This window comes from Gavialis gangeticus, unplaced genomic scaffold, assembly GCF_001723915.1.
Source record: "Gavialis gangeticus isolate Ggan-Ray unplaced genomic scaffold, GavGan_comp1, whole genome shotgun sequence".
Classification (NCBI taxonomy): domain Eukaryota; kingdom Metazoa; phylum Chordata; order Crocodylia; family Gavialidae; genus Gavialis; species Gavialis gangeticus.
The window spans coordinates 4,988,052-5,015,244 of NW_017729009.1; the positions used below are offsets into that span (position 1 = coordinate 4,988,052).

General features: G+C 46.2%; 1 protein-coding gene across 2 annotated transcripts; it reads right to left on the reverse strand.

Annotated features, from left to right (window-relative positions):
* Positions 1-638: 638 nt before the first annotated feature.
* Positions 639-27,193, reverse strand: PKIG (protein kinase (cAMP-dependent, catalytic) inhibitor gamma). Of its 2 annotated transcripts, none has more exons than XM_019509831.1 (3): positions 16,312-16,500; positions 3,350-3,531; positions 639-1,586 (listed from the first exon to the last, which is right to left on the reverse strand). In XM_019509831.1, the coding sequence occupies exons 1-3, from the start codon at positions 16,461-16,463 to the stop codon at positions 1,507-1,509; spliced, it is 414 nt and encodes a 137-aa protein (XP_019365376.1). In that variant the 5' UTR covers positions 16,464-16,500; the 3' UTR covers positions 639-1,506. The 2 variants fall into 2 exon arrangements, with proteins under 2 accessions (XP_019365376.1, XP_019365377.1); XM_019509832.1 differs by lacking the exon at positions 16,312-16,500 and adding an exon at positions 27,107-27,193 and having other exon boundaries at positions 643-1,586.

Below are 27,193 nucleotides of genomic sequence, written 5' to 3' on the forward strand. Positions count from 1 at the left end.
AGTCCTGCAGGGAGTGGTGGATATGACATGGTGGATTAGTGTGGCCCAGTGATTAAAGCTGGATGGAAAGATGAAGGGGAATCACTGGGATGCTGATACGAACTCCTTATGCCTTTACTTGAGGTGGTCTGGGGCCCAGTAGCCTTTGGGAGACATAGGAGGGAAATCCAGCATCAGATCCCAGCTGGGCTTTAGTCTGCTTGGGCAGTTTGAGCTGAATTGCTCTTTCCTTCAAGGTGCATACAGGACTCTGGTTTTGTGCTTAGCACTCTCTGCACACCCATCTTCCTCTGGTTCCTCTGGCACTCTGGCCACTCCTGAACCAACTTGATCGTGCTTCGCTTATGTGGTTGTACCTGAAAGAGCAGTGCTGCAAGCTTTAAATGAAAGCCCTTGAGAAAATAAGTAACTACTTGCAGAGGAGCTGTTCTAGAGCAAATGTATGGAGATTAGTGTCCGACCAATGGAATTGCATATTTTATGGAATCTGCTCCCACCTGCAAGGTGTTCAGTATCTGGGAGTGCATCATGCTCGATACATCTGTTAATATAGATCCCTTCCCTGTGTTCTCAGCATAGACATGATGTAATTCCATGTGTTGTGAAGAAGAGACAATAACACAAAATCCCCACTCAACTTGGTTAGCTAAGAGCCATGTGTTATTTATTACAACAAGCTTATAGAGTTTATCAAACAAGTTTTAACACAAAAGCATGTCTCCTAAGAAAGAATGTGTGAAACTTTTCCAGAAATAAATACCTCTGAGCTGTATAGAACTTGAGAATTTAGTCAGAACTTTGTCAATGGTCAAAAACAAAACAAGCCTCTTCTATTAACGGTATCTTAAAATAGTAAAATCCAGCCAAAAAGGTTTGAGGTTTGGTGCTGCAGTTTGTGAATGGGGTTTGTCCACACGTGTGAGCTTTGGTCCTTTTCTGAGTGCCACATGGCAGAAGCACAGGTTAACAGTGTTCAGTGTGAATGGAACAGGAATTGCCAATACTCCCAGCTGATTGCCATGACTTGGGGCGACTGCAAAGGCAGCCCAGCCGCCAATTCAAATCTAAATAGATGCAGAAAAAAGGTAGAGTGTGGAAAGCACCTAAACGTCTAATTTATGGTAACAGAGAATAAATAAGTCTAAATTTACAGAGTAAGAAATATGTACCTTAGTAAAGTCTGGTGTGTATATTATTACTGAAATCTTGTTTCCCTATAGAGGAAACTTGCTGCTAAGGCATCTTGAGAGTGGCTCATGTCACTACAAACACTGCAGTGTTTGTCTAAACTGTTGTGGACAGGAGCAGAGTTCTTTTGGAGGTACTAGCCCATTGCAGAGCACCCTGGAGATGTCTGTGAAAACAGTGGTCACAGCAGAGACATGTAAGGGAGAGCTCATTCTTCTGGTGTCATTCTCACTTGTCAAAAGATTGATGGACTATTCCTGTGTGGTGTCTCCAGTTCATTTTTCCTCCTATCCTTCCCCACCCTCATAAACATTGCTCTCATGAGGAAGTGCTGCCATCCCGCCCCTCTGGTCTCGTTCCTGGTTCCTTCTCAGAGGAAGTGGCACCTGCCTGGTTTTCTGTAAAATGAGAAAGTTTTAGAAGCAAGTTTGATTAACTGTTGCAACTCAAAAAAGGACACAAGGTGGCTTGGCTAGGTAGGAGGCTGCTGCAGTCAGTGCCTCAAAAACCCACGTGAGAAGGTACCCAAGAGGATTAAGGCTGTTAACTCATAAGCCTCCTGGTTCCTTTTAAGGGGAGACTTGGCCCAGCAATTTTGAACTGCTCCAGCACTGCCGTAGGCTCTTGAGCTGTGCAGAATAACAGCGGCTCCATGCATAGGCTGTGGTCTCACTGCACTTGCTTTCTGCAGAATGGAGATTTAACTAACTGGAATGTGCATGATTTGCTACCATGAGATCCAACAAAACAGATGGCTCCCTAAGGCCTTTTCAGGAATAGAGTGCATACTGGTCCAAATAGTTAGCATCACAATTTTGTGAACCTAAATTGCAAGCCTGTTACAATTTATCCCCATAAGACTTTGGGGTGAGAAGGATCATCAAAAAGAGAAGTCACTGGTTAAGCTGCAGGTTAACCCTCCCCCCCGCCCCTCCAGCTCCAACCACTATCACCCTGCTGCCATTGTGCTGGTATAGCCCACTGTGCAGTGTACACACACAACACACATCCATGTCCATTCCTGATGTCACTGAGGTCAGTGGCAAAACTATCCAAGAATTTACTGTGGCCAACTCCTGGACCCAAGAGCAGCGAGCGCTCTGCTAATGAACATGCTGGTGTAGGCATAAAGTGTAAAGCATCATTCCAGAAAGGGAAACTGATGGTGTTGGGAAGAAGGCTGGGACAGTAAGGGGGGGCTCGGGGAGAGTGAGGTCAGAGCGGGGTGCTACAGAGCAGCCCTGTAGCAATGAGCCTTTTCCCAGTGAGGACCTTGTTTCCTTGTTTGACCTGCAGGCACAGCATGTGAGTGCTCCTGAATGTACTTTGAATGTCCTGCCAGCTAGCCGCAGAGCTCTCTGCTATCTGAATTTGGCTCATATTAGAATCTGCTATCAGCACATTTTAAGAGGCATTATCAGGACACAAAATGTTTTTCAAAACCTTTTTCTATTCTTGTTACAAATAAGACTCAGGGTTTACAGGAAAAAATATGAAAAACTAATTTACGGTCACATCTGGAGATAATTAATAATTTTACTTGGATAACTAAAACAGACCAGCCAGTTTAACTTTGCATTGAGTCACTTTGATTTTTATCCTCTTAAATTAGTATTGGTGGCAGGACAGCATGTGTTAAATTAGTGTGGTGGTTGTAAAGAAGGCATTACAGGAGAAACTTATCTAAAAAAGGAAAACTAAATGTTTCTTTTATATTAGCCAATCGTGGTTGGTTTGTTTCCCAAAGCTCTGATTTCTGTGAACCCAATGGAGGTTTAATGTGCCTTGAAACAATTCCTTGTACTTTGTTATAAACACCTGGACTTAAACCTTCTGCAGATGAATTTCCACAAGGAGTCAGACTGAGGTGTGCAGTGTCCCCCCTTTATGATTTAGAGTGTAAACAGACACCACGCACATAACAAGGAGTTCCTGTCAACTGGGAATCTAAGATTGGACCAATATGCCCTTTAAATAAGCCACTGGCACTAAGGAAAAATAAACAATTCCTTGTGAAAGTGCTTGGTCCTTCTTCAGGTCATCTCTGACTCACAAATATGCAGAAACGTGGGTGAAGTTCAATAATCTGTCTTCTTAAATTACTCTATAGCAGCCACATTTCCTTGCCATCCATGGCAATTTGCTTCCACTGTTCACTCACCTGATCCTTCAATTGAGAGCTCACTTATGTTGCCTGCCAGCTTGCGCATGCTGATAGTGCTCGCATCTCCCTGGATGTCGTGGACAGCGTTCCTTCGACCAGCACGATCACAGGAAATGAAGTCACTGTATGTAGCCTCTACCTCCATCACTTCATTTGCATTGCCAAATGTGTGTGAATCCCTGTGGAGAACAGACAGCTGTGAAGCAAGAGGTCTTCAAAGAGTCCTTGGTGCATTCTTTTCAGCGGCCCATTCAGCTCATTTAATCTGAATGGAATTCAATGGTAGCCTGAAGGAAAAAAAAATCCCTAATAATTTCTGTTTTGGAAACTCCCCCAGTAGAGCCCCTGGATAATAACTGGTGTCAATTCACATAGGTGCAACCTTTTTGTAACCTTGATCCCTGTCAGGAGTGGCCAGACAGAAGATGTCTGTCTCTGAACAGTGCCCAGTGCCCTTGTGTGTCAGGCTGTTGTTGCTCCTTCTGCCTTCGCAACCAAGAAAAAAGAGGCCTTAGGCTGTTCCTGTTCAGCCCTCTCCTTTACGAGTCATGAAAAAAGCATTGGAAATGGCTGTGCTGCTTTCTACAGAAACCCCCTTTTGGCTACTACCATCTGTGCTCCAGTCAGGCTGTGGCCTTGTGCTGACATGCTCCTTGGATGACGCTTGATCACTTCGGCTATTTTTGGGCCAGCCTATTTGGATCTCTTGTGGAGCCCCCCACCTCATCAATTCACAATAAAGCCACCCTGCTGCTGGGACTTCTCATCCATGGCCCTGCCTGCCCAGGTGGTTCAAGTGGCGCTATAGTCATCCAGCCTTCCTGAATCATCCAGCTTACCTGTGTGCACCATATGGCAGAAGCAGGGGAAGATCCAAGCAGGCTACAGTTGTACCCTCCTTTGCATTCCTGCTCCACCTAAACTTTAAAGCCAGATGCCTGGGAGAGGCAGCAGCATTGCTATTTAGACAATGCTGATGGGGTCAATTGACTTTATGGTTCATTATCATCTCCCTTATTCTTGATAATCTTTCTTCACTCCCGGTTAACAACCCTGTCTCTCTTTTTTAATAATCTTCATGCTCCACGGCTCAAACTATCCTTTCTTCTGCAATGTTGCTCTCTGTTAGCCATCCCTGGTAATGTCTCTCTTCTATTTCACAGTCTTGAAGATTGCTAAAAACCTTAACTCAGGTGTGATAATATTAACTCAGGTGTAGAATGACTGACAATGAACTACTGGAGGCACGGTCAAGAAACTCAAGACAGCTACATTTTGTTTGATGAAACTGAATAAGAGATATATATTTAACTATAATGATTACAGGACTAATGAGACTATATCTTTTGACTATTTCAGCTATTTTTTGTCTAGTTTGTTGTGCTTTTTTAAAGTTTATAAATAACCTAGGAAATCAGTGCACATTCCAAGAGTTATATTTGTTTTTGCTTTGATCTTAAACTGAATAATATAGTACTAGCCCCCAAGCACATAAATAAAACATAATTTCCCTTTAACTGGAGAAATATGTGTTGTGTTATATGTGATGATGTCCACACCATTTGCAGCCCCCCTGTTCAAAAACTGAAATCAATTGATGGGCAGAAGAGCTTAGACTGTGCTGTGTTTAACCTGCTGGGCATGGAATTTACAGTAGCAAAGACAAAGCCCTGCTAGCTCTCTGTCCGGTGCTGCAACAAGGCCTGTTGCATGATGTGAGGGCAGTGTTTCACCCTGATGCTGCAGAGGGAATAGAGACTGCATTCGAGTTTGACCTTACTCTTGGCCCCAAACCCTCAGAAATGCCATGGGAACTTTGCCCACAAGCTTGTTGGGTGCATGCACTTAAGAGGGTACCTGGGTTAAATTTGGATCCATAAATGGCAGAAGCCCCTGTCTCTTCTCAAAAGTCAGGTAGAGCAGATTGAGGTCTTTTGGTTCATAGGCCAGTCAGGACTGACCTCAGCTGATGAAAGTTGTCAGGTTCATACCCAAAGGCAGACAGATAACCATAGAAGTGTTCTGTTAAGCTACTCTGAAGTAAGTTAATGAGTTCAAATCAAACTTTCCATGAGCTCTTCTGGGGCTTATTTCTCTGCCAAACTCAGACTGCAAAGAAATGTTGAGAACAGCTAGGCAGCTGTGGCCTGCACATACCTTGTGAGCCAGCTCCTAGTTCAGTCTGATTAGTATTCCAGTAGCTTGTTTTCATTTGAGTTGATGCTTTAACTTGCAGTGTTTGTACAGAACACGCTGTTCAGAGACCACAGCACGATTCCAGGGATACAAAAAAACTAGCACTGTCTCTGAGCCTGGAGCTAGCCATGAATTTCCCTTGGAAGTCTGACTTCACTCTGGAAATCCAGCACTTTTGATTCACTGTTGTGTTTACAACATCCGTATTTGGCTTATCAACATGCAGGTAAAAGGTTAACAGTCACTTTTCAGATGCTGAGCTACTTCGAGGAGTTTTGTTTGAATGCTTTGTGAGACCCTGGCCTTGTCACCTGTGGATAAGATCAAATTTCTGGGAACTTGAATCTTACCTAGTTCTATGTTTTGTGATTAGAAGCCCCTGAGATGAACTACCACATGAGGTCAAGGAGCCAATTTAGTTCCTTTCCAAATTGAGCTCAGCACTGAGCTTTCTTAGGCAGAAACACAATCTTGCCTACTCATTTCAGACAATAATGTGCCAGGAAATGATATGCATAAAGGTGATTATCCCTTAATATGACTGTTTGTGTCTAACTTGCTTTCTTTTGGTAACCAGGTCCCTAAATGAATCACTTCCTGTCTTCAGTTCCAAAGAAGTATGTAGATAAGTAAGGTTATGTTTGTTACCTGTCACGAGCTGGGCTCTGTATATGGATTATATCCTGAAAAGCCTGTGCTGCTGCAGAGCATAGTGTCTTAAAGCAGCCCAAGGAGCTGTTGGCAGCAGCCTGCTCACCGCTGCCAAACCTTAGATTTTACCATCCATGTAAAGGTATAAAACCGTACTTTCTGGTCAGGAAAGCCAAAAACCAGCTCCAAAACTCATGCCCAAATAGTTCTTAAAAGGGCTCTGAGAAGTCAGGGCTAAAAACTGGTCTATTCTATGCTGAGGGTGAAAGCCTCTGTCGACAAGGAGTCTCCTGTCACCAGAAAAAACACCTGAGCCAGAGCTCACAAACACTTGGGAAGGGGAACAGTGTCTGCAGACAAGGATGAAGTAACTCAGTCAAAAGGGCTGGGCATGTCTACACGTCCATTAATGTGCTATAGTTACTGCACATTAAATTTGGTACTTGTATAATCAAGTATTAAATTAACACGCAGTAACCGGTGTTACTGTGCAGCAGTGCTGGCACATGCCTTTTTAGTGACACTACTGTACAGTAACCTAATAATGCGCCGCAGTAGCGTATTATCAGTTTGTGCTGTGACGTGTTACTGTATAGTATTATTAGAGAAATGCAAGCCCTTCTGTATTACACAGTCCCAGATGTTTGTTGATAGCTTGTGTGGAAGAGTGGGTAGAGTGTGGGAGGGGAAGAAATAGCAGTCAACGAGTATAAAAGATTAAATCTTCGTTTATCGTAAGTTTGGGCAAGATGCCTAGGTTCAGCCCCTGAAAACATTAATAAAACTGGTTCATTTTAGCTGCTTTTGAGACTCTCTTTGAATATCAACATGTCGGGAAGTGCTGGGGTTGGCTCAGTTGCTGGATGTTGGATTTGAAAAAGGCCTTGTAAGGCCCTGAATGAAATGTGCTCCTTGAGAACCTTGACTTAGAAAAGTCAAAGCAAGAAATTAAGACACTGCAGTAAATGCAGCTCAGGAGAGTAAGGAACCTCCCTGGAGCCCAGATCCTCTTCAGCTAATGGGGCAAAACTGCCCCAATTCCCCAGAGTTGAGTGCTGAACAGATTGCTGGCAGAAGACAAAAACAGAGGTAAGTAAGGGGAGGGGAGTGATGGAGCTGTACCAGTCACATGCCACTTACAGTGATCTTGGCATGTGCAAGTCTTGCTTTAATGATAAGCTGCAGTAGCTGAGCAGGGAAGGGAATCTGACCTATCACCTCAACTCTTCTGACTGGAACAGCTGTTCTGTGTGTTATGTTAGGGCAGGGGCGGGCAAAGTCTGTCCTGTGGGCTGGATCGGGCCCGTGGCAGACTCTGTTTCCCAGCAGCCCCTGCCTGCGTCACTGCTGCCAATTTCTGTGGAGACCCCAGCAACAGTGGGGCCGCGACAGCGCAGGGCCTGGGTTTCCATGGAGACCGGCCCCAGCAGTGCTGGCAGGGTGCACAGCTGGGCGGCAAGCTGCTCCGGGGCTGGGATCTTGCAGTAGTGACAGCATGGTTCAGAGCCGGGGCAGCGCTGTGATCCACTGCCCACATGCCTTGGGCAAGGGTGTGTAGGCAGTGGATTTCAGCTCTACCCCAGCTCCGGACTACACTGTCACCACTGCGGGATCCCGGCCGTGGAGCAGCTCCCTGCCCAGCCAGTGCTGCTGGGGCCAGTCTCCATGGAAACCCCAGCCCTGTGCTGCTGCTGGGGTCTCCCTAGAAACCGGCTGCAGCAATGTTGGCAGGGGCTGCTGGGAAATGGAGTCCGGCAACCAACCAGATCTACCATTTTGTCTACCCTGGTGTTAGGGTGTGAGGCCTTGTTGAAGTCTCTTGTGTTCCTGTGATTCTCTTTAAATAACAGCCACTGCCTCAGTTCCACATGGCTTTTTGTTGGAGATTCAGTGGCAGATACCCTGACCACAGCGTGCCTTAGGCTTAGAAGACTCCTACCTCCTCCACTGGAGGATAGTGACTGGCCCATTACAGCTGTGTCTGTGCTGAGGACTGTCTGAAATTGCTCTAGTGCCTGTGTATCAATGGTGGAGGTGCTAGTGTAGACAGGACTCTGGCATTCTTCTGTTCATGTCATCTAATGCTGCTTACAGAAGGTCTAAATACCAGGGTGAAAGAAGTGCTGACAATTTGCTTACACCGCTAGCACTGCACTGATGGGGGCATTTTGTAGCTAAAGCCTGTGGGCATGGTGAGGTCACTCGTTTGATCAAGAGAAGGATATGCAATGCGCTTTAATTTGCCTTTCATTTTTCCTAAAGTACAGACCATCATCTTTCTCCAGGTGCTGCAGCCTGCGTTTGGTTCTGTGTCCAGCTGAGCCACCACATTTATGTTCTTGGTTGTGGTCTACCTTGTCTCTGATTACCTGATACAAGCAGCATTGCTTCTCCTGCAGGGAACAGAACTGATACTATTGCCTACAATCTATAGCGGGAGCTTGTTCTTCGCTGGGATAAGTTCTGGCTTTTTCCTTAGCACAGTGTCCTCATGCTAGCCTTTCACTATTGGCTTACAGCTCTTGCATATTAATGATTCTAGCAAGTAGGGTTTTCTTTATAGCCAGAGTCTGGTGCATAGAAATGTAGTAAAAAGTACCAGTGCCCTCTGCAGCATAAGAAAGGACATGGTAACAGGAAGAAGATGGCCAATGGAAACCATGTGATTACATCTGAGAAAAAAATCACCAAATTGGCTGTGGGCTCCTTGCTTGTTCTCAACTTGGGATTTCTCAAGGCTTGGAGTCAACAGATTTCTGTCAGATGCAAACACGCTAAGAGTTTCGGTAAGAGGCATCATCCCTGTCTCCCAGAAGAAGGTCACAGCTGCCTCTTCTCTTTCTCGTTCTTTCCTGTTGTCTGTACTGCCCTTACAGATTTCATAGACATTAGGGGCTGGAAGGGACCTTGCAAGATTATCGAGTCCAGTGCCCCCGTCATAGGAAGGAAGTCTGCTGGGGTCAAATGCTCCCAGCAAGATAAGCACCCAAGCATTTTTTGAATGAGTCCAGAGTAGGTGCTTGCACCACCTCTGAGGGGAATCCATTCCAGACCCTGGACGCTCAGACGGTAAACAAGTTTTTCCTTATGTCTAATCTAAATCGGCCTTCCAGAAGTTTGTAGCTGCTAGACCTTGTTATCCCTTGGGGGGAGCCATGGGGAACAAGTGTTCTCCCAGAACCTGATGCACCCCTTATATACTTATAGGCTGCCACCAAGTCCCCCCTGAGCCCTCTCTTCACCAGGCTGAAGAGTCCCAAGTCCCTCAGCCTCTCCAAACCTAACTTGCACCCTCACCTGCATTGTAACAGTTGCATTTAAAATAAATCCTTTGCCTCTCTCTTAGTTTGACTTCTGGATGGGAGACTCAAGATTAATACTAAGACTGGGAGAGGTCTTGATCTTCAGAGATTGACCATGCTATGAGATTGAAACAAATTTGATCTTGTAAAGGAACCTCGCTCGCTCATTTGCACTGAAGACCACACAGCACACTGTGAAAGGTGAATTTCATCATTTGACGAAGGACTTAAATTTGTGTGAGAGGTGTAGAGAGCAGACAAATAAATAAGCCAGCTAAAACAGCAGTAGTTAAACAATGTGCCTGACAACAGAGCTTCTCATTATGTGTATCAGTGATTCATAATATGACTGTAGTTGGAGTCATAGTTGGGACTGGTTTTGGTAGGATCTTTGGAAGGAGACTTTGCCCTTACAGTGTGGCAAGGAAAGGGGACATTTTGATATTTCTGCAAGTGCAGATCCTGGGCTATGCGCACTTGGTTTGGTGAGATTCTTCCACAGTGCAGTTCTTGTGGGAGGCTCATCTTAACCAGAAGGTGGCAGACGAGGCTCATTTTCTATTACCATGGGCTCCTCCTTCAGTGTCTGACTGGGAATGCACAATGAAGCTGAAGGACAGCTGTCACCAGATCCTGGTAAGACAGCAGGATTTTTGTGGTGGTCTACCATGATTTGCACTGCTAGATCGCCTAGGGACCTAGCCGTGGTCCCTTGTTCTGCTCTTCTCTTTGGAAAGCTCCTGCTGAACAAAGCAAGGGATGGAAAGTCGAAAGATGTCACCCCGTTTTGTTTTAAGGGGCTGATTGTTCCCATGAGGTATTTCTGCGAAGGTGCAAATGAGTCTCTAATGTGAGTGTATCAGTGAATTCAGTCACTGAAAATGTCTCTTTACATTGTCTCCTCCAGCAGCAGGACTGGAATCTACATCAGTGCTATGCTGGAATAATGTGGCAGTGGTAGAGATACTTAGAAAGCACTGGGATTTAATCTTGCATTATAAACTGACTTTCTACCTCTGTTTTTAATATCCATTTTGGGTTCATAGAGGAGGAGGGAATTCAAGGAGTAATCAAAGAGGCAAGCTCTTGCCAAGAATCCCATGCATAAGTGTGTGTCCAGTTTAGTAGTTTATTAATAAACCAGTGCATAGATATTTCCAAGGCATTTTGTAAAGGGGTTTCCAAATGCCAGGGAGGGTCATTTCCTTTCTCTCTTTCCCATTCACTGTTTAAAGTAACATAAACAGCAAATGCATCACTGAGTAGCCCGTGAGCACAACTGCATCGAAAGAGATTTTCAGATGGAGAAAGGACTTTTGGTAACAAAGACAAGAGAGCCTGTCCAAAGCAGTCTCGATGCTGACTGTTGTTTATCAATATTCTTGCAAACCTCTCAGCACTGCTTGGAGAGAAGGCTCCTGCATTTCAGGTCAGGGAAGAGGATAATGTTCATCCAAGAGGAAATGAAGAGCTAAGAAGACCTTTTTTGTCAGGGCAACAGGCTTAGCTGTTCAGAAAAGACGTTTCAGAAAAGCAGGGGCTAGGAGAGGACTTGCTCGCTTTGCTGAAATAATTCTGATTTGGCAAACCGGCTGCCTGGCCTCTGCTGCTTTTTCCTCCACGTGTTATGGGGACTGGTGTGAAACAACATGTCTGGAGGAGTACTTGCCTTGCCTGTACTGACTTGGCCCCTGCACTTTGAGCAGTTTCGTTGTTGTGCCTCACTGTTGTATCCCAAAGGAGATTCAATTACAGCAGTGCTCAGTCCCTCACTGGCTCCTTTGTGCTTCCAGCAGTTCTGGCCCAGAGAACCAACCTATTATATGTAAGTCTTCAGACCCAGGCACTTCCATCAGAGCTGAATTTAAGTCATTTGAGGCCTGCTACAAATGCAAAGGGCTAAATGATCCAGCCCTTATAGTTTTTGCCTGTTATGGTGCATAGACAAGCTTGAGACTGGGCAGTTTCTCCTGGGTCCATCCCTCTAACAGACTGGCAACTTGATAGTTCCCTTTTCTGCTTCTCACCACCTCCCAGGATGGTGGGTCAGTGAATGACAGCTAAGAACTGCAGCTAAGTTCTCCCCCAAATAAAGGATGCCCACGTGCAGCAGTTTGGCACAGTCAAATGCCTGTGGGCCCAGATACAGCTCCTTTGCCTCTCTTACAGGCTAAGCCATTCTGGAAATCTGCTGATGACTTGGGCTAACCCTTCCAATATCATCATTGATTTCCTTGACTTTTAAGAGTCACATGTATAGTCACACGCTTTAGGTCCTGAAAACTGGTTAAACAGGAACTCCTACTGCACAATTACCATTCAACAGCACTATGGCACTCAACCTCTACCTTGTGACAGGATGTTTGGCTAGGACAGGACTCTGACGTGACAGTTCTCAGTGACAGACCCAGAAGAAGCAACACCTGTCCTAATCCTAGAGTGCTGTTATGATGGAGGCTGAGTATAAACTTGTTGAGGCTGATGCTTGGGACAGCTGCCTGTCATTCAGATAAGTGCAGGATAAGAGCCAGCTTCCAAAGCCACAAGCAAGATGGGTCAGAAACCAAAATGTATGGACAGGGAGGTTTCGCTGGGGTATCATTTGATGGATGTGTGTGCCTGTGGGAAGCAGCACCCAGAGGCAGGCAAAGAAAGTAGAAGGAAAGACAAGCAGAGGAAAAATGCTGGCAGCATGGCTTTCTGGAAAAAGCCATGAGAGAGAGCCTTTTGGGCAGTGAAGGATGGAAAGAGCTGTGGGACTGTGATCCTCCTTGCCTCCTGGCATTTGTTCCTACTTGGCTTGGGGAAACAGGTAAATGTGGGTCTATACTGCCTCTGTGGTGCTCTCAAGATTGCTGCTGAAAAGTAAGTCCCACCTACTTGCTCTGTACTCTCCAAACTGGATGCACCAGGGACATCCCCAGCCCCTACTCACGAGATCTCTGTCTCTGCTATGCTTGAGAGATGCAGTGGGGGGATCTCTGCAGTGTCCTCACTGCCTCAGTTCTGGGTTTGGAGACTATGGCATGAATAAGTGGGGCAGCCTTGACAGCACTGAGGCGGCACCATAGTCATACCCTTTGGGTACATGCTTTGTAAATAAACAGGTATTTCTTTGGTGCAATCCTGACTCAATTATCAGATCCTCCTCCTGACAGAACCAACCCTACATGGCCCCAAATGCTGACTAGCCACTTGGTCAGTAGGAGCAATGCCGGGGCCCAGACTGAGACTAAGTTTCTTACAGGAAAAACTAAGAGTTAGTATTTTTGTTGAATCAAGATGCAGCAAAGAATGGAGGTACCAAAAAGGGTTCAAACAAGAACTGGAGACTTCACAAAAGAAACTAAAATGTCATGTGAAAGCTTTTGAGAAGGGACTGAGAGATGACCTAAGGTCAGAAAAGAAAAATCTCTGAGGCAGTTGCTAGAAAGCGAAGCACATTGAGAAGTCCAGCTCCAGGACTCCAAATCTGAAATGGCCACACAGGTTGTAAAGAGGACCAGCATCCTGAAAGTCATGACTTGGAACGCTTCCCAAAGAGGGAGACCAAGAAATCTCTGGCTATCTTGGAGTTTGCTCACAGAGAAAAATTGCATGAGGGACTTAACGAGCTTGAAAAATCACTTTAAGAAGGAAACTAGACCAGTGCGAAAGTCATCTGCCTGGGCTTGGAATTGGGCCAACCAGAAAAACTTGAGTGAGGCTGGGTATTTGCAATGCTTTTCTACCCTGATCATAATCCCTGGAGAGAACACTTTGGATTGTCCCAACTTAAAATGGTATAGAAGTCTATCATCAAAACTCCCTGGGTGGTTTATTTGATTCAGCCAAATGAATGGCTGGGAATCGGAACAGAGATGGTATTTCTAACAGCCAGTCTGAATGGCCCAGTTCTGATCATGCTCCAGAACTTACCTCCAGAAAAGAGATGGAGTTATACAGTTATCTGGTACAAAACTTTGGCATTTGCTTTGGAATCAATCATAAATCTGAGCTGGCCAGTACTGCATATATCAAAGAATGAGGAGCGAAAAAGAAGAGATCCTGATATCAACTGGCAGAGGAGACGTGTGTTCCTGATGCATCCAGATACCAAAGACACCTTCCACAATAAATTAGTAAAGAACCAACATACTGGTGCCCAGCTAGACTTGAACATGTAGGCCCATATCAATAAAAGAAGGCTAATGACACTCCAAGAATCTGTGGGATCTGCTGCAGAACTTGAATCTTTCTTTGCAGTAGTTCACCAGAACAGGAAGCAGCTACTGGGGTGAGAGAGAAGTTGACCATCTTGAGCCTGTAAGTGCAACTCTATCTAGGGCATATGACAGGAAGGGGATTCCAATCTGGTTGCAAACCATTTTGATCAATTAGAGAAAGAGATACATTTGTGGCTTGTAAATGAGCAACAGTGCAAAAATTAAAGGGAACGGGTTAGTTAAATGCTGGCACTGTAGAAAAAGCTGGCCACAAAAAAGGAGGTTTATTTATAAATGGGCAGGACAGAGCATTACAGATGTTGAGTGAGAGCCCCTCAGCCTTTCAGGAAATGGGGACACCAAACTAACAAGGCAAAGCTGGGGAGTAAACAACAGCTGGGCATTTAAAAAGCAATAATAAGAGTTTGGCTACTGAATGTATAATAGGAACTGTGAGAAGCACTGGAACAGTGGACACCTGCTCAAACACAATCATTATTAAACCAGATGCACTGAAAGGGCAAGGGGATGGGAGGTCCAAGACAGAACAATCAAACTGGTTTCAAATGGAAACAATGGCCATGGCACCCATCCAACACTGAGAAGGTTGGGTTTGAAACCCACGCCTCTGGATTGGAGTAAGGAGTCTGGATGGCTAAGGTGGTAGGTGAGCTATTAATCAGTCTGAATTTCAGTAACTGTGTAAATAAATGTGACAAACAGCGTCTTCACATTCAGTCTCTCAAAATTCCCTTTAAAAATGTGTCTCCAGTAAAGCAACTGGCCTGTAGACAAATGGTTTGCAGTGAGCCTGTTGTCCTACCAGCAGGGGTGGAAATAACAAGAGCAGATTATTTGCTAGGGTAGCTTTCCAACAGAGGAAAAATGGGAAATAGCTGAGGCTAATTCAAGACACAGGGTCTTGAGAGAATCTTGCTTGCTAAAGTTCTGGTGGATCTGAAGCAGGAGTAGATCCCTACTTACCTGCTAATGGTTTCTGATGAGCAGCAAATAGTGGAAAAGACTGCAAAATGTAAACTGCTGAATCTAGTCAAGGTTTGCAAAGATGAGAACTGCAAGGAAGAAAGGGGTGGAAGTGAGGTCCATGAGTTTCTAGTGCACTTATTCCAGCTCAGGGCTATATACTTAAATAGAATCCAGAGGTATTCTCACAATGCAATAAATGTAGTACCAGATTGGTCCAGCATAAGACTGATACTGTGGAAAAGCAGCCCATGGAACAGTCACCTCACCTTCGCTAATAGAAAAGAGAAAAGAAGCCTGATAACCCTTTGAAGAAATACTGGTATAAGCTGAAATCCATAACTGAGCTTTCAGTCAGCCCTGGGCCTCTCCCATCGTTCTGGTTAAGAAAGAAGTTGGCAGCACCAGATACAGTGTGCTATACACTTTGCAGGATTCTTACCCAGTGGCTGATACCCTGAGGCTATGTCAGGTTCAGACTGGTTTTTCACACTGGAATTTAAGACTGGATATTAACAAGTAGAAGTGGGTCCAGAGGACAAGGAAAGCCCACTTTCACCATGACACAAGGCTTGTGCAATACATATAATGATGGCTTTTGGCTTCTGCAATGTGCCAAATAAGGCAGGGAAAAAAAGGGAAGTGTGTTGCTTGACATGACACTTTCTAAACCCCGTACCACACTGAGATGATATGCTACAAACTAGAACTTCTGAACAGGAACTGATGTACTTACAAAACCTTGGGGCTGCAGACCTGAAACTGTGGGCAAAGAAAAGCATGCTATCCCAAAAAGAGACAACTGACTTTGCCTCCACAGTGGGCAGACAGAATTTCTGCTGATGAATAGCAAATGGAGGATGTGCAGAACTGGCCAACCTCCATGTGCTCACAGATGCACAGAGCTTTGTCTGGCAATACTGCAAACTCTTACATAGGTGGGGTTAGGAAGGGAACAATTCCAGCTGGCATTAGCATGTGATTTTAGCATTTTCTGAGTTGACCAAAGGCTTGTGTGACTGTTCCCCTCTTCGCCTACTGGGGCTTCAACACCGGTTTTGTATCGGACATAAAAGATAATGTTACCTGTGTATAAGCAGTGCTGACAGAAACACAGAAGGACTTGAGAGCATGTTGGCTTCTTACAGCAAAAGCCTCTTGCAAATCTTGTATCACCAAGAGGGAACATCTAGCCACAGTTACACCTATACACTGTTTTCACCACTATTTGTATGGAAGGAAGTTTAGTCAGGATAGACCAGGCATCCCTGCCATTCAGATTTAAGAATCCTGAGGGGATATTTACTACGGCATTCAAAAAAGTGCCGTGATTTCATGCTTATACACAGACCTAGGCTCAAGCTTCCATAGAGATTCCTATGAAAATTGTCCAATTGTTGTTGGCTCTGCACCTGGCCTGTTGCCTTGGTTATTCTTTTAGTCTAAATTAGACTGTAATCTTGTTTTGGCAGGAAACTGTCATGTGCATTTATATGCTACATCAATGCCACTGATGAGCTTCCATGCCAGGTGTCAGTGGATGAAGCAGCAGCGCTGAATTCAAGGGCTCGCCTCCCTCCACCTTCCACTTTCCTCTCCCTTGATAATCTTGCCTCCTTACCTCTTGCCTTTCTGATTCTTTTGCTCCTTTCCTGATCCGGCACTGCAGCAATGACACAGGCCTCCCGCTCGAGAGGAAGATTTGTTCAGGTCCTTGTGGCATTTCAGGCATATTTTGGCAGCGCTCCCTTTTTTAGGCCCAAGATTAGACATTCTTAATGGCTAAAGGGGCCAATGCAGCGTGCCTGGGCTGACTGAAAGGAGGCAGGGGCAAAAGTTAAACACAACAAGAGATTTCTCGAATTAGGCACATGACAGCCACCCCCTTGACAAACAGAAAGACTTGGGGCTTGAATTTTGAGTGCTTTGTTCCTGCACTTGGAGGTAAAGGTACTGAGTTAGGGTGGCTTTAGGCCACCTAAAGATTACTCTGGTTTTAAAACCTGTTTCTCATAATGCTCTGGGCTTCGGGTAGTGCAGAAGAGCCCTCGGGCAGTGACACCACCTTGGACACGGGCACACACACTCATACAATACACAAGAAGCTGAAAGCAGGGCTGAGCATAGGCCCCTGCACTTTGGGTAATCTCTTGGGGGATGCTTCCACCTGCTTTATGGCCCTTGACATAGCCCAGCGTTGTGGGTCACCAGCAGGAGGACCCCCTGGGGATAGGGCAGGAATGGAGCTAAAATAGGGATGCACCCTAATTTCAACAGCAATTGAACAGGGGCTGGAGCTCAGCCCTACCTGCTGCTCCTCCTGCGCCGGACACCTGGCAGTTGGGAGCGTTGCTAACTCCAACTGATCCTGGCGGGACCAAGCCACGCGCGCTTGCGCCAGCCCCGGAGTTCTGTGTGGCACCGCGGGCGGCGTGGTACAGGCCACCCAAGGGTCCGTGCTGGAGACGGGGCACGGGAACAGGAAAGCTTTACCTCCTTCCCGCACCCCGGTCACCCACTTCTGGAAACCTGGTAGTTTCTGAGAAATGTCACCAAGAGAAATTTGAACTGCAAAGCCATTCTGACTTCAGGTGCATGCGGTCCTTTGCTGGGAGGGAAGAGCTCTTTGGGCTCTGGAGAGAAAAGTGGCGATTCCTGCGATGGGTGATGTGTTGAGTGGACAGGAGTGACCGTAATAGCCGGGACTGAATGGACATGAGGCTTTGCTTTGTGCTGTCATCAAGGCTGATGTTTATATCCTACTACTGGGAAAAATGCGTAAGCTCTTTTCTGAGGTGAGGTTTCCATCTTCGTTTGTAGGAATGGCATCCCACCATCATGGCAGCTGAATGTCCTCGAGCAGCCAGGCTTCACAGAGCATATGCCAGCCCCTGCCAAGTAGCCGACCGTGGCTTGGGTAGTAAACTTAGTCCATGTCTCTCTGTTGCCTCCACACAGGGATCCCAGAGCATTTCTCCTACACCAAGTCAAGTCAATGGGAAGGCCCATCTATGCTCCAGCGTGAGCAGGGGGCAGGTCTTGTGAGTGGGGACTATTTCTACCAGTTCTCCTCCAGAGAGCACGTGATTCCTTTTTCCAGGGTTGATGAGATACTGATCTTGGTGGCAGCCTCTTCCTTTCTCAGTCAGAAAGGTGGAAAGAGGAAGTTGAAGACCCAAGAGGAAACATGGTGTTTCCCAGGCTGGAAAGGCAGGACAGAAGGTCTGTCTGAACCAATGTTTTGTCAGGGACAAACATGCTCAGGATCAATGAAACATGCATGCCAAGGTAGAAAGGACAAGGAGCACCCAAGGTATGGCTCCCTACAAGAGTCAACTGAATGACATTATGTGGTCTGGAAGCCTGAAAGATGTAATGGTCTCTGGATGTGTGAGGCCACAAAGTTATGAAACCAAATGGAATAGAGATGCCCATGTGTCTGAACAGAAGGTGCATCTTTCTGACCAGACTAACCCGGTACCTGCAGTGACATGCGTGAAGTTGTACAACTGTCTTACACATCCAAGCAGCTCTCTGCTAAGAAACAACCCCTTGCCCTTTCATTGCATGGTGCAGCGTCTATTATTAGAACTCCCCTATGGGGGACAGATCCATAACAACAGCAAAACACAGACCACAGCCCTGCTGAGCTCTTCAAATATTTAAAGAGAGAGATGGTTGACTTCTGAGGAGGCCTGGTAGAGCACAAAAAGGGGAGAGACAGGATTTCTGTGCCTCCTGGGGGGCTGCTGAGAAAATCCCTCCTGCATACTCTCATCCAGAGAGGAAACAAAAAATCACCCAAGGCCAAACTGCACTCAAAAGTACTGGGGACTTCACCAGGACTCTGAGAACAGTTGGGTGGAATTTTAGCAAAGTTTCCAGTACCAGTTTGCTTGGAAATGAGCACGAGAACCTGCAGCCCAGAGAGAGAGTTTCATGTGTTTAGCCAGTGAAAACAAGAGCTTAGCAGGAAGATTCCTCCTCGGCCCTAGCATAACACAACCAGATGCCTCATGGTTATTTATTAGCAGTGCTCCGGCAGTTCCTAGAGCCCCTGGGCATGGACCAGGACCCAGCTGTGCTTGGTGCTGCACAGACAAACCAGAAAGATGGGCCCTGCCCCAAATAATATTTAATTGACTGTGGTTTTTTAGTGGGGCTGGAGCCTCCAAATCTGCCTTTTTTGTTTAGTCCTACTTACTTAGTACTCAGGAGACAAGAGGCCCAAACTCTTGAGAGTGCCAAGTTTCTTGGATGGAAAAGGAAGAAGAGTGGGGCTCTATTCTTGCCAGAGAATAGGCATGTGACTCATTAGCTCTGAGCCTCACTGACAGAATAAAACTGAACGGCAAAAACTGACCAGAAGCCCTTTTTGTGGCTCTGGACTAGTCACATGCCACTCATTCCCCTTCTTCCTAACCCGGAAAAACAAGGTGATGTTAAACTGGACTGTTGTCAATGCCTTGGTGGTGACTTGGGAACGTGCTTGCTGTAGATTCCTTGTAAATTATGTTCGTCTCACAGGAAATCCTGTCACCTCGTCACCCCATTGAATGCAGCCACTCCATCAGCTGCTCTGTTACTGCAAGAGAAGAGTATGGGGGTTTCTTCAACACATGCTGAAAAAGCCCAGTACGTGAAGCAGGAGCATACAATGGCAACACAAGGAGCTGAACCTCTGTGTTTGTACACAGATTTGTGCTTCAGGTGGTTTTAAAATACCAACCAGGGATTGCTCCTGGAGTTAAAGAACCAGCTAGCATTGTCTGGGTCAAACCCGCTGTGAGGTAGGGCTAACTAACCTTTCCCTACACACTATCAGACTGTTTCTGTCCTGCCTGGGTGTCTTGCACCTTGTGTTCGTTCAGTGCTGTGCCCTGCACACTGCTCGGCCAATGCCCCTCAGGCCTGGCATTCCCTGCTGTGTCAGTTCTGGAGCTGCTCTCTCTCTCAGCCACCACCCCTCCATCCTGCCCCAATGGGCTTCTTTTCTGCTGCCAAGCTCCTGAATCACTCTGCCCATGCATTCAGTTCTGACTTGCCCTGCTGTGCCAATTCTGTGGCACCCACGCTGTCCTACACCAGGGTGGGCAATTATTTGGGCAGAAGGGCCACTGAAGGAGTTTTGGTGAGCTGTTGAGGCCCAGGGGAGAGGATGCTGACTTGTCCTCAGCCCCTTGTCACAGCTGTTTATGCTGTGTAGCAAGGCAGAGGGGGCCAGGGAGAAGCCAACTGATTCTATCTGGCCCCATATGCCCCGCACCCAGCACTGAGGGTGCCAGATGGAGTGGATGGGCAGGCAGGTGGGGTCTCCATGGACACTGGCCCAGGACCCCCACTGGCAGGGTGTGCTCAGGCAGGTGGATGGAATGGGGCCATGGGCAGGTGGGGAGTAGTGTCTGGGAATGGGATGGTGGGTGGGGCTGGGATTGCAGGGCAGTGACAGCGTGGGGCCAGGACCCAGGGCAGAGCTGCAATCCACTCCGTGCATGTCCCTATAATGTTTGTGGGCAGCGGGGCTGTGTCCAGCAGCACAGACACCAGCAGTGGCAACCGGAGTATAAGGGAGAGAGTGAGGCACTGCCACAGAGGCGGCCAGGAAGCTGAGTCTGGCCATTGTGTTGCTCTCTGCCCTGCTGCCACGCTGCCTGGCCCTGTGGACTACAGCTCCTGGAATGCCTGAGAGCCACATGCATACAGAGGGCTGCACTCCACGTCCGGCAGCATCTTGGTGCCTGGGGGTGGTGGGACCAGCTGCATGTGCCACAACCTGGGCTGTCCCCTGGGTCTGGGCCAGGCAGGGCCGAAGGAACCACCACGGGCTGGACCATATGTTGCCCACCCTTGTCCTACACATTTCAATCCTGCCCTACAGCATCCTCACCTATTTCAGTCACAGGCACCTCAGTAGGCTCCATAAATACCCCTCACTTTTGGCCATCAGCACTTCCTCTTGTGCTAATGTCAGAGGGTGTTCACACTGCTGCCAATGGGGCTCTTTTCTGATATACAGCACCTCCTCCTGGGTAAGATTCACTCTTGGCCATAGCATTATTCCCAACTGATAAAAAAAAATAAATGCATTGAGACAAGACTTTATAGTAACTGGCAGGGCCTTGGAGTCCTGAGTAGAATGAGTCCTGTTGTGTCTTGCAGTCCTCACGAAAAAAGCTGTGGCAAAACTTCTACATGGCTCCTGCTCAGCCTTTGTAAATACCGATGTCTTTCATTTCATTGGCATCAGTGAGCATTAACCTCTCGGCATCAGCAGTAGTCCTGACCACATGCCAGTTGTTAGCAGCAGCACAAGAGTATCAGCAGGTTGGCACTGATGAGAAAAGGCTACGGCTAATCGCATGTAATGGCAATGAATAGTAGCACACCACAGAAATTAAAAAGCACGGCTGAATTATTAAGTGATGAGAAGAAACTAACATAAGCTGCTTATTCTTCTCCATGTGCTTCAGCCTCAAGAGGCATGAGCCAGCATCCCACAGCCCACACAGACCACTGCAAGGGAAGTGGCTCATGTATGAGACAGATATTCTGTGTACCTCATAGGCACAGCTGTTGGGGACCCTGATTTCTCATTTTAGAGAACTCTGCAGATCCACTCAGGCATCCTATTCCTCTCAGGTCAGAGATTGTGAATTAACATGTCCCTAGAGCATGTCCTTCTATTTCTTTCTCCTCCTGCCACCTACTAAGCTCCCCATCTTCCGTCTAAAACAGCTGGGTTTTCCCAACTTTTTCCCTTTTAAAATGGCACTGAAATCGACCCACAAAACACAAGGCAGCCTTAGATACTCAGTTCCAAGTTCAGGCCCATATTTGACTGTCTACGTGTACAAACTCATTGAAGACAGTGACTCTCTATTCTTGTCCAAAATAGTTCCTAAACTAGAAGGAATCCAGCTATATTCTATGTGACATGGGTAGTCAGGAGGGAAATGTCTCTTTGTTTGTACAGTGGTCGTGTTTGAGCCTGAAGTCTGAAACAGCGAGCACAGCATCCAGGGTGACATATGCACAGAGTTACTCCATTCAGGTGGGACTAACTGAAAATTATTGTCACACTGTCTGCCTGAACCCATGGAGATCAAGAGAGGAAAGGGCATCAGTGTGGCATCCCCATCGCTCCCCTCCCTTTCTTTCTTGCATGCAGAACTGTCTCTCTGCCTAGACATTTAGCCTGACCCCATCATGGTAGTGAGACTGCTTTTTTGAAGGTCATTTTCAAAAGAGACGACTACCTTTCAGCACTGAGGCCAGCCCCTTGATTGGTGTGAATCAATGTTGCTCTGGTCACAGACCTATGCTGATTTACCCTAGCTGAGAATCTATCTCTTGTTTTGGCTTAAGACAGACATTATCCCAACTACCCACCACACTGCAGTAAGGGTTGATTTCATTCAATAAGCGTCCAGTGTCTTCAAAATCCTGGATGACTGGAATTCTACAGTCTCCCTTAGCAACCAAGCTTTCACAAAGTTGGGGAGTTTTTCTCCTAGTGTCTAACCTGATTTTTATAGGCTGCATTACAGCCTCTTGATGCTGCTTCTTACCACATTGATTAATGAAAATAATTGGTTCCTTCATCTTGCTGGAGACAGTTGCCGTGACAGCAGTTATATTTTTGCTTTGTTCCCACATTGAATTTGTTTTTCATGTCCCACAGCTCCTAAGTGCTAATGAATCAGGAATTTTGCTCTTCTGCTTTCCCCAAGGAAGCAGCATGTTCCTGAAGAGTGGGGTTTCACTTCAGGAGTCCGTACAGACCAAGTGAGTGGGGTTTCAGTTTCTGCACATGGGACCTCTCTAGGAAAGGGAAATTCTGGAGTCTTAAAGTTGACTGTCTAGGCTGAAAACCACAACAGATAAAACCACAGACCTGGGATAATCCAGCACCCAGCTGCACATGTGAGTGAGGACTTGGGTTCCCTTTGCAGTGACCTATAGCTCTTTACAGTTCACTGTGGCCTTGTATACATGTTCATTAATGCACAACAGTTACTGTGCATTTAGTTTGGTACTTGCTTAAAGAAGCATGTGCATGGTGTTTTAGTGATGCTTACTGTGCCGGCACACAGTTTTTTAGTGACACGTACTGTGCAGTAGCCTAATACTACTGCACAGTAGCGTATTAGCACAATTTTTGCCTGGCACACTACTGCGCAGTGTTATTAAGCTACTGTGCATTAAGTGTCTCATGTAGACACGTCCTGTACCAGCTCCACAGGGTCATAAAGCAGTTGTAGAGCACTATGGGAACACCCCTGAAGTAGGATGCTTCTTTGCAAAGCACAAAACCGACGTCCCTACCAGAGTTTCCAGCGTAGGAAACATATTGGACATGAGTGAGGAAGGACAGGGTAGGATCAGGTGCAGGGGGGCTGGACCTGATGATCTGTAAAGTCCCTTCCAGCCCCTAACAACTAGGAAACTCTGAAACTATTCTTACCCCTAGCTACTCTGCAGTGCTGCCATAGCTCACTGAGGCACAACTTAAAGCACCCATCCAGCCTGCACCAGGAGCCAGGCAGACCCCTGACAGACTCAGGCTAAGGCAGACCTCATAGCTTCCTTCTTAATGTCTTGTTACACACTACATTTAGGACGTATTCACTGCACTTAAGACACAAGTGTCTGAGTGTTTAAGCAGTAAAACATGTGCTAAGTGCAATCATATTGTAGCAGAGTTAGGACTTTCCATGGAAGGAGTATCATATTAAGTAATGTGTTCAGCTATCATCAGACTGCTCCACAGAGGTAATATAAGCAAGTTGCAGTCTTCACCCAGCTGCAACATCAACCAGGGACCCCTCTCATGGGTTAAGGCTCTATTGTCAGTCCCAGTCCCAGGACTGCACAGGGCCAGTTCAAGACTCATGTGGTGTCAGGGCTGGGACCAATAATCAGTGAGCTGCATTTGCAAGAGATTTCATTAGGCACCATAGTAAACATTACCCTACCATTTCCCAGAACACATTCTAACTTCTAATGTGGCAGGGGTATGCTTACTACAATCTAAATAAAATGCAGGCTAAGTGGGATGAGTTCAGGCTTTTGTGCTTGCCATAGGCCAAACAGTTGTAAAGCCAGAGCTTTGTGCTTATCAGGAGAGCTGTTACAGGGAGATTAACTCCCACTTCCTGATTCTTTATCACATCTGCTGCTTTTCAGAGGTGAGGAGGAGGGTGTTACAAAACAGAGGTGACAGGATGGTGCCATACACACATACATACATATATATATATATATATATATATCTATATTCTTCCCTAGTGTTTCAAGTTGTTTGACATGGAAATATTTTATGTTAAGGACACTGATTATATGGAGAAGGTGCTATAAAGGCTGGGACTCTGCTCACTCAGCTGTGGTGCCTCCACTCCGAAACTATTTTCCCAGACCAAGAGGCTGATTTCTAAATGACCCTGCATGATTTACACTGCACAAGTTCCCTTCTAAGCCCTAGCGGGGTTCCTATGTCTCCTGACAGATCTATGAGTTTGGAACCTGGCAAGAAAGGGTTAAATGGGTGAGGAGTAGATACAGCTGGGGCTCATTTTCTTCTAGGCTCAGCTGCCATTGCCCTGTATAAAAGGAGGGAGGGAAAGAGGGAGTGGTGATGCAGAAGATTCTTGGAGATGGGGGCTGGGTTTTTAAGGAGGGAATTTTATGCTCAAGGGAGAGATCTGTGGTTTGCCTGATCCTTGCTTCTATGCTAGAAGGAAAGGAGTTTGAGCCCCATTAGGGCAATAGGCAGGGAGAACCTAGCTTGAGGCAGGCATCTGGTAGACTGTGGAAACACAGTTTGCCATTTTAAATACCTCTCAAGGGCTTGCTCCCTTAGCACAACACACACTGAGCAGAGTCACCCGGGACAGAAATGTCTCCATTCCAGTTCACAGAATCCTAGAAGAAGCTGCATTCAGCTTTCCAAATAGGTGTTTCTCACTAACAGAAGTGAGATAAAGAGCCTGGGAATTAGGCGGCAAACAGCCTGATAGGCAAGATCCCTTGCAGCTCTCTATACAAGTATAAAAATAAGAAGTGACCCTTGAGAACATCACTGTTAGCTGATTAGCCACCTGGGGCTCTGCTTGGCTCCCAAGTTATTACTGTTCTTCCAGCCCATTTAAAGGAAAGACAAAATCTTACAGGTTCTGTAACTGGGTAGTGGCAAGGCATGCCTGGAAACGTGATGGAAAGTCCCTGCCACCAAGCTACCGGAAAGCTTAGATGGTGGAGTTAAATCACTATCAGTGGCTTTTAGGCCAGACTAGATTATATAGTTTAAGGAAGTAATGCAATCAAATCTGCTGTGATGTAGGGGTTGGCAGGTCCAGTTGAAATGGTCTTGCTATCAACCTTGCATGTTTATTTCTACCAGCTACACTAACTCCCTTCAACTCCTTCAAGCTTCTTAACCCAATTACGATGGCCTGACCGGGTTGAACTGACTCTTCCCCTCTCCCCTACTTTTAGGTTAGGAAAAAAAAGGTGGAGGATTCTTCATACACCTGCATTAAGCAACAGCAGCTTCTGCAGACAGGTTAAAAGCAAACTCTGCCAAAGGTAGAGGAGGTGATACCTGAGGAGTTAAGGGGGGTGATGTTCTGAAGACAGATGTATGCACATGATATAGTAAAGACAGCTGTCTTCCCTCAAGCAGACTTCGCTGCTTTGTACCCCAACAACAAAAGGAAAATACCAGTTTATGGAAGCATTGAATATTTTAGGCATCCAGTGAAATTCCACTCACCCAACCTGGGATCAGTGTCCATAGACTATCTCAAACATACACAGGGCAGTGTGCTGTGCGCAAAAGAGCGATCCTTGGAAAGTTGTACAGAGAAAAAAGAGACTGCATGCAGCAGCAAATCCTTTAGGGTCCCTTATCACCAAAGCTGCCAGAAGTCCAATGATGATAGCAGAGAGGGACAGAAACAGCCCTATGTTACCAGCCAAGGCTCCTCCTCCATTTTTCCCAAAGTGCATGTGCCAAGCAAACTGCCTTCACATGCCATGCTCTGGCACCCCCTAAGTTAGCCCGTCCAGCATTTATCATGTGGGGAGCAGAGGCTACAGAGCCAGGGAAGAAATCTGCCCAGTGGATTTCCAGAGAACACAACTGTGCACAGCTCATTTGTTCAGGCTGTTCAAAGGGGCAAGAATTTTGGGACTGGCATTTTTACGCTGTATCTACCTACAGATTGAGGGACAATCAGATGCTATGTCTGGCCAAAAAATGTTTCAATGCGTGTGTAAATGAAATAGGCAACAGAAAGCAAGAAAGAGCACATGTACCCAGTAGCCTCCTCTGTGTGGTTTTCTCAAAATATACCCCCTAAACTGTGCAACAATTCACCAATAAATGAAGGGCAATGGAGTATGGTTTGTGTCAGCATTTCACTATGGCTTGGTAGAAGCTATGGCACAGAGGACACTGCAGGAAACTAATTTGCAGCAGTATACTGGAAGTTGGAGGCAGAAGTACAGTCTCTTTCTGGGCAATGACCAGTCCTCTTGCCCCGAGTCTAGCAGGACTCCAGGTTCAGATTCTCAGAGGTAAAACCTTGGATGATTACTGTAAGAAGCAGTTTTGGGCACAGGCCTCTGGGATCACATTATAACAGGTCAGGAGCTTGTAGAAATGTGCTCTTGAAACTCTGGCCTTACTATGCCAATCCACAGAGGTTTGCTGGGCGTTACTCAGAACGAGCTCCTAAGCCTTACACATGATCTCTCTTCACAGATCAGGCTCTGAGACTATAATCTATCTTCAGCCTGTTGCTGGGGTCTCATTGTCAGATTAATAATTTATAGAGGTTAGAAGAGATCTATATTATGTTTCCAAGTGTACCTACCCAGGCAGCCAGTGAGATATCTGACAGTCTCCTAAAGTTTCCTTTAACCCCTATTCAATAACTTTATAGTAGCTAGCAATTCCAAGTGTAAAGGGTGCTCAAAGGTTTCATGGTGCAGCCCTGTCATATTCCAACGAATCTGTGAATTCTGCTAAACACCTTGTCACGAGGACACAAAAAAGGAAAAAATCCTGGTGATTTAAGTATGATTTTAAGTCATGCAGGGCACATCTACATGAGACACTTACTGAGCAGTAGCCTAATAACACTGTGCAGTAGTGTGCTGGGCAAGACCCGTGCTAATACGCTACTATGCAGTATTATTAGGCTATTGCACAGTAAGCATCATTTAAAAACCATGTGCTGCTGCTACTGCAGAGTAGTAAGTACTAAAGTAAGGTTAACCAAGTACTAAACTTAACATGAAGTAACTATGGCACATTAATGAATATGTAGACACGCCCTCTGTGAATGAAAATCAAGTTCCACCCGCTCACCCCCATGCATTTCCAGGTACCCAATTAAAGGGTGAAAGCCTACCTGATTTAATTGACTTTCCTTCTGTACGTCAGCCGACCCTTGGCTCCAAACACAGCAGGGAAAATATTTCTGAGGAAAGAAAAATAA